The 11,888-nt window shown below is 43.2% G+C and overlaps 2 protein-coding genes across 9 annotated transcripts in view; one reads left to right on the top strand and one right to left on the bottom strand.

The window, feature by feature from the left end:
* Positions 1–489: 489 nt before the first annotated feature.
* Positions 490–1,507, bottom strand: SCAND1 (SCAN domain containing 1). Its single transcript, XM_004001388.6, has one exon. It carries the CDS (start codon positions 1,495–1,497, stop codon positions 745–747), a length of 753 nt encoding a protein of 250 aa, XP_004001437.3. The 5' UTR covers positions 1,498–1,507; the 3' UTR covers positions 490–744.
* CNBD2 (cyclic nucleotide binding domain containing 2) overlaps positions 1,506–11,888 on the top strand; it is a 65,829-nt gene continuing 55,446 nt past the window's right edge. For 7 of the 8 annotated variants that reach the window (XM_045053685.1, XM_045053683.1, XM_045053684.1 and 4 more), the window contains exons 1-2: positions 1,506–1,766; positions 4,064–4,117. In XM_045053685.1, coding sequence (XP_044909620.1) covers positions 1,506–1,766; positions 4,064–4,117 — 315 coding nt within the window. The remainder of the gene's footprint in view (positions 1,767–4,063; positions 4,118–11,888) is intronic. The other variant, XM_045053680.1, reaches the window with a different exon arrangement.

The following is an 11,888-nucleotide window of genomic DNA, read 5'->3' as shown; positions in this document are numbered from 1 at the left end:
AAAAAAATAATAAAGGGAGGCAGTTGGGAGAGACATTAAAATGAGTAGAACCGGCAGTAAAATAATTCGTTAGTCCACACCAGTTGTTAAATCTTAGGGGCCTAAAATATGGCAAGAATCACTTTGGAGACTTAAACCAAAGCTCGCAAGGAGCGCTCCAAAAGGACCTGCATTAAACACTAAAATAGCCCTCTGGCTTGGGTCTTTTGGGATGCCCGTGCCCCAAGGGCAGGTTGATGGCCAAATTGCTATTTGCCTGCCACAACCACTTTCCAGTACCTTTTTAGGTAGGAAAACAAATTTCATATTCTAGTGAGACATCGGGGCGAATATGGAACCCAGAATGTTAAAACCCTCTTTCCGTAGATTCCCAACTAAACAAAGGAATCCCAAGTGGGGTCCTGTGAAGCGAGGAGAAAAATTTTCCAGATGCGGAGGCCCAGGCCTAGCCAACACGTTAATGATCCCACAAAACGAGCAAATGCCAAGTGGACAGAAAACAAAGGCTTTATTCTCATGGGCTCCCAACTTGGCCTCGCCACCAGCCAAAAAGGAGGTCGCAAGTAAACAGGCTCGGGAAAACAAACCTAGTAAAGGACGAACGAAAGGGACATATCCGACGACTGGAGCTGCCCAAAAGTCATTTCTCAGGAACGCGTAATGGAGAGCCAGGTTCAGCCCCCGGACTCGATAGTGGCCCCAGTCGAGAGAACTCCCGAGCCCGGCCGCCCGAAGCTCCGCCGCTCAGCCCGTGATGCGCACATCGGAGCGGCGGCGAAGCCGCCGAGCCCGCGCCGCCTCGGGCAGGATGGCGAGCAGCTGCTCCTGCACCAGCATCTCCACGATCTGCTCCTTCGTGCGAATGTCGGGTCGCAGCCATTGGCGCGAGAGCTCCCGCAGCTGCCGGAACGCCTCCCGCGGGCCTGCGGCATCCTGGTAGCGGAACTGCCGGAAACGCTGGCGGAACGTCTCGGGGCCGGGTCGGGAGCCGCCAGGCTGTGGAGGGGAGCGCGGAGCGGCTTCGGCAAGCGGCGGGGAGTCCAAGGCTGCGGGCCTCAGAGGCAGCTCCAGGGCCGCGGAGGCAGCCGCGGGAGGCGTAGGAATCCCTTCAGACACCGCGGCGCTGGGACTGGAGGGTTCGGGGGCAGACGGTAGGGCCTTAGCGGTCGACGAGGAGGCCGCAAAGTTACGCTCCGGACCTGAGCTCAGGCCGGCTCCTTCCTCCTTCTCTGGCGGCGACGTGAGGCCCGCAGCAGCCGCCAAGCTCGGCTCCGTCGCAGCCATGACTCTCCTAGCTCCGGACCTCACCCTTTGTTCCGCAGGCGTGGGCTCAGCACTGCGTCTGCGCGGGAGGAGCTGGCTGAGGAGGGAGACGTTTCGCGCGTCAAGGCCCATCCCACAAGGCCTCCAGGCAGGCGGGCGGGGGAAGGCCGACAGCGCGCCCAGCTCACCAACTCCCCAAAAAGACTCGAGGCTGCCGGAAGCGGAAGTCTCCATTAGCTTCTATGATGAGTTCGGCGCCAGAGAGCCCGGAAGCCGAGTCCCAGCTCCCGGAAGCGGCGCCCCCTAGCGTTAGCGAGTCGAGTCAGGAGGTGGATGTGACGGGGGAGCGGCGGCGTTCCCGGCTAGGCGTGCGCTGGGCTTCTCTTCACGATGGCTCCTCCCAGCACCAGTTAAAGGAGTCGGAGTCTGAGGAGGAGAGGGAGGAAGACGAGCCGGAGGAGGAGGAGGAGCTCCGAGGGGTCTTTATCCACTTCGGCCCGCAGGTGATCCGCACCTACCGCTGCTTGCACGCCTCCTTACTTGACCCTGACTAGGATGATAGCGAGCCACGGTTTCGCTGGGGCCGGCGTCCGACCGGTGGCGGGAGCGGGATGGCGGGACGGAGGTCGGGCAGTAGGGAAGGTCTCGACCCGGGGAAGTCCTCTCTCCCTGAAAAGAGGAGGGTAGGCACTTGCCTTATTGACAGGATGACAAAATACAAGGGTGTGTGAAGATCCCCAACACACATAGTAAGACTTGCCCCTGCCATGGCACGAAATGTATGCTCAAGAACTGTGCCATAATTATTTTTTGCGTGTCCTTTGAAACCAAGGGACAAGTGCCTCTGTTCTGCTTTTAACATTAAGATTAGTAAATAAATAGACTGTAGATGCCTTGCCCCATATGGTGGCCACTAGCCGCATGGGCTTACTGAATCCTTGAAATGTGGCTAGTCGGAGTTGAGATGTGTTGTAATGTAAAATACACACAAGATGTAGTACCAAAAAAAAAAAAAAAAAGGTAAAATATTTCAGTATTTTTTACATTGATAACATGTTAGGTTGATAATATTTTGCGTATGTTGGGTCAAATAAAGTGTATTATTAAAATTAACCTGTGTCATTTTACTTTTTAAATGTGACTACTAGAAAATTTTAAATTATGTGTATGGTTTGCACTGCGGCTGCCTTGGTGGTGTCCCCCATTTGAGACTTGTTGAGAGGATTAAATCATTAAAGCCCTTGGAAAGTAAGGGCTTTTTAAATGTTTGTTACCGACTTCATTAGGTAAATTGCTATTTCTGAGCTACAGTTCTTTTATCTGTAAAATGTGGAGGTAATACAATTTACCTCAGAAATCATGAGAATTCAGCGAGACAGTGCATATAAAAGCATCTAGCTCTGACAACCCTTCAGTAAGTGATATATTCTATTTGACAGCTGACTCACAATTATGTTTTGTATTGCCATTTCACAGGTAGGGAAACTAAGGCCCAGAGACAGAAGCCTCCTGTGAAGGGTTTTGTATCTGCTTTGTGCAGAAGGAGTGGGCCTGTTTACTGTAACTTGCAATACACCAGCAGCCCTGATATAAAATTGGCCTCCCCCATAGGATGTGCTCTCCTGGATAGGTAGAAGTGGATCCTCACAGAACAGTTTTCACAGCCTAAAAACCTTGAAAGTCATGTAGTGGGTCTTGAATATTTTTTAGTTATTGACGTTTAAAATTGGGAGATTTCACATGCAAATCTGATTTCTGGCTTTTGTGAGAAAGTGGATGAGCTGAACACATTGGTCCCACCCACATTCCTGCCAATCGACAATTACCTAGAGCTGAGTAGCATTCTTTTAGACAAAGATGCTCAGTCCTGTCCTGGATGGCCTCAATCCCCACCACTCCTTTTTGTCTCTGAAACAGAATGCTGTTTACATTTACTATTGCTTTCATGTTGTTTTCCTTAAAGGTGATATTTTTCTTTATTTCCAGAGGTGGGAAAACGGTGACGTAGAGTTTGTTAGGCCTACTAGCTTCAAACCTTTACTTCTGCCTCGTCCCTTGGCATTTGGATTCGCTGCCCTGAGTGAACCAACCAACAGTCCTATTCTCTGGGTGGTAACAGGCAGTGTCCAGGGCTAAGAGAGCACATCAAACCTTGCTGCAAGGATGAAGAGTCATGGAAGACTTTACTGGGGAGGAGAACTTTAAATTGAGATTCAAGAAAAAGGGTGGATTTAGGGGCATTCTAGGTAGAAGGCATTGCCAGTGCTGAGGCACAGAGTGAATGGGAGCAAAACTTTGTGGAAACTTTAGACCACAGGAGGGAGTGGCCAGGGTCTGGGAAAGGGATAAAAGCTGAGGTTGGAAGGTCATTTGGAGGTTAAACCATAGAGAGCCTAGAGTTCCATGTTGAAAAATTGAATCCTTGAACTCTCAGGAAAGGGAGTGAACTCTGTGGTCCGTGAAATCACAGAATGTTAGATCTCTAGTCCATTCCTTGCATCCCTATTAGAATAATGAGATATTAGAAATGGAGAGATCTTGGAGATGTGCTAGAATTATGGAATGTTAGAATGGAAAGGACCTTAGACATCAAATCCAAAAATTAGATTCAGTTATTCTGAACTGTATGGGTGAGTAAGCCCCCAGAATCTGAAAAAAAATAGTTACAGTATCTCTTCTGGAATTTTCGTACATCTGCATATAATTTCAGGTGGTTTCCAGATATCCTTGAACCCACCCACAGGGCCCAGGTTAAGTTTAAAATATATTTATATGTGTTCCATTCTCCTGAATTTTCCAGGTTAAGAAGTCAGTGCACCACAAGGAAATGGATTGGTCCAAACTAAAAAAACTAGTAAGTGGTTCCATGAGAACAGAATTCTTTTGACTTGTAGTACAATGTTCTTACCATATTAGGCCTTTTCATTAGCACTAGTTTGGAAGCTCACTTGGGAAGGGATCCTAAATGATGCATCTCCTATCACTTAGCTTTCAACACAAGGCCGAATTCCCAGTTGACTCTCAGGAAATGTTGAATCAAGGAAAGAGGCAAGCAGTTGGTTTCATCTCTGCAGGGGAGCTCTAATATGACCCCCATACTCTTTCAGACACTGGTGTCTTTTGATGGCGTACTGTTGACGGTTGTGGTAAAGAAGCCTGGATACATTTTTTTTTTTATATGGAAATAACCATAGATTCATAGAAAGTTGCAAAAATAGAACAGAGAGGTCTCATGCACACTTCATCCAATTTCCCCCAGTGGCAATGCCCTACATAACCATAATACAATGTCAAAACCAGGAAATTGACAATGATAGAAGCCACAGAGTTTATTCAGATTTCACCAGTTTTATAAGTACTCATTTGTATATGTATGCAGGCTTATGCAGTTTTACCATGCAGCTGTACCACAATCAATATATAGAAACATTTGATGAGCACTAAGATCCTGTAACCAAACTAAAGTGAGTTTGATTTTTAATGAATCACAGATAGAGACCACACCACGTAGAGCTCACAAAGTAAACTTTATTTGCAGCAACTAAGGAGATCATGGGTAATAACTTCTGAAGCTGTGACTCCCTAAGCAAAGATGAATGGATTCCTTTTATTTGGGGTTAGGATGAATATTTAGATAAGGAGGGCCTTGTCATCACATGTTAGAGGTGGGCATAAGGTTGTGCATGCACCTTAAGGATCCATGCCTATACATGCAGTGTATATTATGTAAATGAGGCTTGTGCTCCTCCTTGAGTGGAGATTTTAGTATTATGTTTGTTTGTTTATTTATTTTTTTTAATTTTACTTTTTTTAAAATTTACATTCAAATTAGCATATAGTGCAACAATGATTTCAGGAGTAGATTCCTTAGTGCCCCTTACCCATTTAGCCCATCCCCCTTCCCACAACCCCTCCAGTAACCCTCAGTTTGTTCTCCACATTTGTGAGTCTCTTCTGTTTTGTCCCCCTCCCTGTTTTTATATTATTTTTGTTTCCCTTCCCTTATGTTCATCTGTTTTGTCTCTTAAAGTCTTCATATGAGTGAAGTCATATGATTTTTGTCTTTCTCTGATTGACTAATTTCACTTAGCACAATACCCTCCACTTCCATCCATGTAGTTGCAAATGGCAAGATTTCATCCTTTTTGATTGCTGAGTAATACCCCATTGTATATATATACCACATCTTCTTTATGCATTTATCCATTGATGGACATTTGGGCCCTTTCCATACTTTGGCTATTGTTGATAGTGCTGCTATAAACATGGGGTTGCATGTGTCCCTTCGAAACAGCACACCTGTATCCCGTGGATAAATGCCTAGTAGTGCAATTGCTGCGTCGTAGGGTAGTTCTATTTTTAGTCTTTTGAGGAACCTCCATACTGTTTTCCATACTGGCTGCACCAGCTTGCATTCCCACCAACAATGCAAAAGAGATCCTCTTTTTCCGCATCCTTGCCAACATCTGTTATTGCCTGAGTTGTTAATGTTAGCCATTCTGACAGGTGTAAGGTGGTATCTCATTGTGGTTTTGATTTGTATTTCCCTGATGATGAGTGATGTTAAGCATTTTTTCATGTGTCAGTTGGCCATCTGCATGTCTTCTTTGGAGAAGTGTCTATTCATGTCTTTTGCCCATTTCTTCACTGGATTATTTGTTTTTTGGGTGTTGAGTTTGATAAGTTCTTTATAGATTTTGGATACTAACCCTTTATCTGATATGTCATTTGCAAATCTCTTCTCCCATTATGTCGGCTTGCCTTTTAGTTTTGCTGATTGTTTCCTGTTTATTTATTTTTTGAGAGAGAGAGACACAGAGTGCGAGCCGGGGAGGGGCAGAGAGAGAGAGGGAGATAGAGAATCTGAAGCAGGCTTCAGGCTCTGAACTGTCAGCACAGAGCTTCATGCGGGGCTCGAACTTATGAACTGTGAGGTCATGACAGACGCTTAACCAGCTGAGCCATCCAGGTGCCCCAAGATTTTAGTATTATAGTGAGGTGAAGGTAACAGTTGGTCACCCCATGGTCCATCTGCACAAGTGTGAGTCAGGGATTGTGTTCAGACTGGTCTGGGTGATCTGGGCCTGCTGCAACTCTTTGTCCAGGAAGTTGTTATTGCTTGAGGGTTAGTTTTTGTTCCCACCACAGGGATGTTATGCCCCTTGGGGTCTTTTGCCTGAATTAAAGATAAGCTGGAAAGAAGAACTTAAGGAAAAATGTGGGATAAAGGTTGGTGAGTACAAGCAGGTAGGCAGTAAAAGTCAGGTCTTCGGGTCTGGCTCTGACAATCCCTTTATAATTGCTACCACTTTATAGTTACACCCATTCCTCTCCGCTAACAGCCCCCCTATCCTTAGCTGCAGGCAACCACTAATCTGTTCTCCATCTCTATGATTTTGTCATTTCAAAAAATGTTATGTAAATGGAATCATACAGTAAGTAGCCATTTGGGACTGGCTTTTTTCATTCAGAATAAATCCCTGGAGATTCATCTAATTCATCTAGGTTGTTTCGTATGTCAGTAGTTTGTTCATTTTTATTGCTGAGTAATAATCCATAGTAGGGATGTACACCATGGCTTGCTTATCCTGGCACTGGTTGAAAGACATTTGCGTTATTTCCAGTTTGGGGCTATTCCAAATAAAGCTGCTATGAATTATTTTATAATATGGCTTAGATAAATCAGACTCTTCCTGAGCTTGGGGGTAGTAACTACCTCACAGAATGGCTCTGAAGAATCAATGAGGAAATATATGCAAAGGAACTGGTACCAGGTTTGGTATTATTTAGGTGTTCTTTAATTTCTTACATCAATGTTTCATTGTTTTCATCATACAGAATCTGCACATATTATGTTATATTTATACCTAAGTATTTTGTGTTTTTAGTGCTACTACAAATGGTATTGTTTAAAAATTTTTAGTTTCTAATTGTTTGATAGTATATAAAAATACAATTGATTTTTGTCTAGTTACTTATATCCTGTTACTTCATTAAACCTGGAAACTCACCCCCAATGGGAGTTGTTTGTTTGTTTGTTTGTTTGTTTTTTTGTTTGTTTTGTTTTTTAAAATTTATTTTTGAGAGAGAGAGAGAGAGAGTGCAAGCAAGGGAGGGGCAGAGAGAGGGGGACAGAAGATCCGAAGCAGGCTCTGTGCTGGCAGTAGCGAGCCCAATATGGGGCTCAAACCCTCGAACTGTGAGATCATGACCTGAGCCGAAGTTGGACTTTCAACCAACTAAGCTACCCAGGAGCCCCTGTTTCTTCTTTTTTACTACCAACCCCCCAGTACACTTGCCATTATTTACTTGTAAGAGTCCCAAGTTAGTTGCTGTTTGTGTTTTGTCCAAAGTTTTTAGTTGTAAGAGACGAGGGAGAGAGGCTGTAATGGGATTACTGTATCTTGCTTACCACTGGAATTCATTATTCATTCTGATGCTCAAATTATCCTGGATTTGACCAGTGGGAACCTGCTCATGTCCTTTTGTATCCTTTTGACATGTGCCATCATTTTTTGAAATTTTCCTTAGTTTTAAGCACATTGTACCTTCCCCATCCCAGCTCTGGAATCAGCCATTTCTCCAAGAAACCTTTATTCTTTTAGTGGAGAATGGTGTTTAGAAACCAGGATTTGGACACTGGGTTTGTTCGTTGCTGTTGGAATAATTGCTGCTCCCAGGCTCCCTCAGGAGCAAAGCTAGGGTGTATGTATGTATGCATGCATGCGTGTATGTATGACTCCCTCATGAACAGAGCTAGGGTGTATGTATGTATATATGTATGCATGCATGTATATACCCCAAAAGTTAGTAAAGGAAACCTTAACTAAAATTGGAGTTGGAAAGGCCAGTAGGGGGAGCTCTCACCCAACCACTTGTGGCCAGTTACCCCAAACTGGAGGACAAGTATCTTCCATCTCCCAATGGGAAGGTGTTACTACTTCACTACCTGGGCAAAAGGAAAGGAGATAATTCTGGCCCAGCAACAAACCCAGCCAATGGGAAGTGCTGTGTCTCAGCCAGTGAGAAGCGATCATCCTGAACTCTTACTTTTCTCCCAAGAACTCTAGCGTTTCCTTTGCTGACTTCCTTGCCCCACCTCTTCTCTGTGAAACCCTTCCATTTTGCATAACTCTTCAAAGCATCTCTGTTTGCTAGAGGAGGTACCGCATGATTTATGAGTTGTTTGATAAAGCCAATTAGATCTTCAAATTTACTCAGTTGAATTTTTGTGTTTTTACCAGTGTGTGTGTGTGTGTGTGTGTGTGTGTGTGTGTGTGTGTGTGTGTATATATATATATATATATATATATATATATATATATATGTATATTTGTATCTCTGTTTCTGCGTCTGTCTCTCTCTCTCTCTAGAAATCCATGAGTTCACACCAACAACTTTACCTCAAGTTTAACGCCAGGGGGTTTATTCCAGTTTTCTCCCTTTCCATACACTTAATTCCCTTCTTCAACAGAGAGAAACTTGGCTCTCAAGGTCTTCTTTGACCTATCCTCTTACAAGTAGCTAGTCTCCTGTAGTTGCTTCCATTCCCCCAACCCTGCTCAAGGCTTCAGTGCTACTTGCTATCCCACCACAGCCTCCCCTCAACCCCCAGGCAGATGCCCACCATGGCTGGCCCCACCTATGGCTTCTAGACAATCATTTAGGAATGGAGAGAGAAGGGGAACATTATTATATTTAACTTAAAGAAAAATTGTGGTATAATCTACAAAACAAAATTTACCATTTTAACTATCTTTAAGTGTATAGTTCAGTGGCATTAAGTACATTCACATTGTCATGTAGCCATCACTACCATCTGTCTTCAGCAAATTTTCATCTTCCCCAGCTGAAATTCTATACCCATTAAATAATAACTCCCCATTCACCCCTCCTAGCCCCCGAGACCACCATTCTATTTTCTGTCTCTGTGAATTTGACTCTTGTAAGAACCTCATATAAATGAAATCCTACAATATTTGTCTTTTTGTGTCTGGCTTCTTAGCATAATGTTTTCAAGGTTCATCAAAGTTATAGCATGTATCAGAATTTCCTTCCTTTTTAAGGAATATTCCATTATATATATGTTGTGCATTTTGCTATTCATTTGTCAACAGACATTGGGTTTTTCTACCTTTTCACTATTGTAAATAATGCTGCTATGAACATTGGTATGCAGATATCTTTTTGAGTCTCTGCTGTTAAGTCCTCTGAGTATATACCCAGAAGTAGAATTGTTGAATCATGGTAATGCTATGGTTAATTTTGAGCAGCTGCCGTACTGTTTTCCACAGTGGCTCTACCGTTGTACATTCCCACCATCAGTGCACTTGGGTTCTAGTTTTTCCCCGTCCTTGCCAACAGTTGTTATTTTGCATTATTTTCTTAATGTGAGGTGTTAAATAGAAATTTTTAAGGTAAGTTACAAGTAGACAGGACATTCATATTTTCAAAAGATTTAGTAATCTAATCATTTCATTTACACTCACCACACACTACATACATCATTTCAGAAGGCCAGCTGTGATCATGGTGAAGAGAAAGCAGGTTCAGCTAATGAGGTGGTTTGGATAAAAGGCCCCCAGGATGTTCCTGTGTGTGTGTGTGTGTTTTATTTTTTATTATGAAGTCTAGGAAGCTTGCCCTAATCTCTCTACTGACTTTATTAATTTCTTTTTGATAACCTTTTTTATCAAATGTGTTTGATCTTCGGATAAAGATCTTTTGATGTTTTGATGAACTGGAGGTAACTGGTCTAGGGTGCTTAATCTGGCTGGATTATGTTTGCACTTAACTCAGTTATTAGTAATTATTATTCGTGATAGACCAATGTAAATTGAGAAGCCTGGATACTTTATAATCCTTTCCCTATCTTCTCTTTTCATTTATTTTTATTCAATTGCAACCCTCCCAGTTTCTAGTTTTCAGTGAACCTGTTTATAGTGTGGTGCTTTACTAGGAGCTGTGTTGTACTGCATTGATTTTGTTTTATTACTTAAAAATTGATATATTCACGGGTACCTGGCTGGCTCAGTCAGTAGAGCATGCGACTCTTGATCTTGGGGCCATGAGTTCCAGCCCCACATTGGGGCTAGGGTTTACTTAACAAAAAAATTTGAGTGGGGGAAGCCTGGGTGTCTCAGTTAAGCATCAGATTCTTGGTTTCAGCTCAGGTCATGATCTTACAGTTCGTGGGTTCAAGCCTCACACTGGGCTCTGTGTGGACAGCATGGAGCCTGCTTGGGATTCTCTCTCCTTCTCTCTCTGTCTCTGTCTCTCTCTCTCTCAAAATAAATAAATTTAAAAAATTTTAAGTTGATGCATTCATTTTAATAGGTGAGATATATATACACCCAGTGTAAAATTCAAGTCAAAAAAGAATAATTGTTATACTTCTTTTTCTCATTCTTTCCCATCCACTTTTAATTATTGTTGTTAGTTCCCTTTATATCTTTAAATATTCTTATACATCTGTTTCGTGGTCTATTTGGTTTAAAAGGCGTCTTAAGATTTACAGCTATAGGGGCGCCTGGCTGGCTCAGTCGGTGCACTCTTGATCTCGAGGTTGTAGGTTTGAGCCTCATGTTGGCGTGTAGAGATTACTTAAAATCTTAAAAAACAGAGATTTACAGCTATAAAAGTAGAAGAAACCCATGTACTTAATCCTTCTACTCTCTCTGTGTATCTCCATACCTGTTAGCTCTGCTATTTCTTGGTTCCATTTTAATTGTTCATTGACAACTCCTTCACTTGCTTTATGCAATCCTGACCTCTGCAAGGCTAGCGCCCTTTTTTGATGTTTCTGAAATTATCCTCAGTTCTGAGGTGGGTTTTTTTTAAAAAACAAAACAAAACAAAACAAAACAAAACAAAACAAAACAAAACAACACTTCTTTCCTGACCTTTGCCAATGCCATCTTCTCTAGTAGCTTCATCTCTTTGAACTCTCTGCACCTTTGCTTTAAACTCTTGTTTTTAAAATGTATTAAGCCCTTTGAGTTCTTTGTTGTTCATGATTATCATCTGTTTCATGTTAATTTTTTTTCTGATGCATGCCTTTTATCTGCCATTTGTTTTTCTTGCTCCCTGTCTCCTTCTCCCACTTTTCTGTAATATATAGGTCTGGTGCTATTTATTTATTTTAATTATAAATCCCCTTTAAATGAAGTGAGTTCTTTCTGAACCAGCCATTTGCTGGAGGTAAGTGTGGAGAAGGGACTGAAGTAGAATTCCAGACTGGCAGGAAGTGTCTTAGGGTCATTAGCAAAGCTCCTTCTGACAGAGGTTTTGTGTGAGTGAATGGGTTTAGTTCTTTCCTCTTCCGGCAGATAGAGCTTGGCAGCTGCAGGGCTGCAAAATGGCCTGTGTGCATTTCCCTGTCAGCCCACATGCCCTGCTCTCCTTGCCACATGCCAGTGGCACCAGGGAAGCTCGCAGAGCCCAGCCCTCACCATACCAGCGTCCTACAGAAGATGCTGTTGGGTCTGTCTTCAAGTGTTCTGACCTTTTGGGAGAATTTGGAACTCTGCCAGCTCTCCCAGGGGCCTGCAGCCCCAGGCATTTTCTGTTGGCTCTAACCCCCTGACTTGCCATTTTTGCACAGGCCAACAAGATAGCTTTCTACT

The sequence above is a fragment of the Felis catus genome, chromosome A3, assembly GCF_018350175.1.
Source record: "Felis catus isolate Fca126 chromosome A3, F.catus_Fca126_mat1.0, whole genome shotgun sequence".
NCBI lineage: Eukaryota > Metazoa > Chordata > Mammalia > Carnivora > Felidae > Felis > Felis catus.
Note: the sequence above shows the minus strand (reverse complement) of the source record. Positions and strands in the feature narration are given on the sequence as shown.

What these genes read in the sequence shown, in the direction of transcription:
- SCAND1 (XM_004001388.6), bottom strand. Translation starts at nt 1,497, where the DNA reads ATGGAGACTTCCGCTTCCGGCAGCCTCGAGTCTTTTTGGGGAGTTGGT.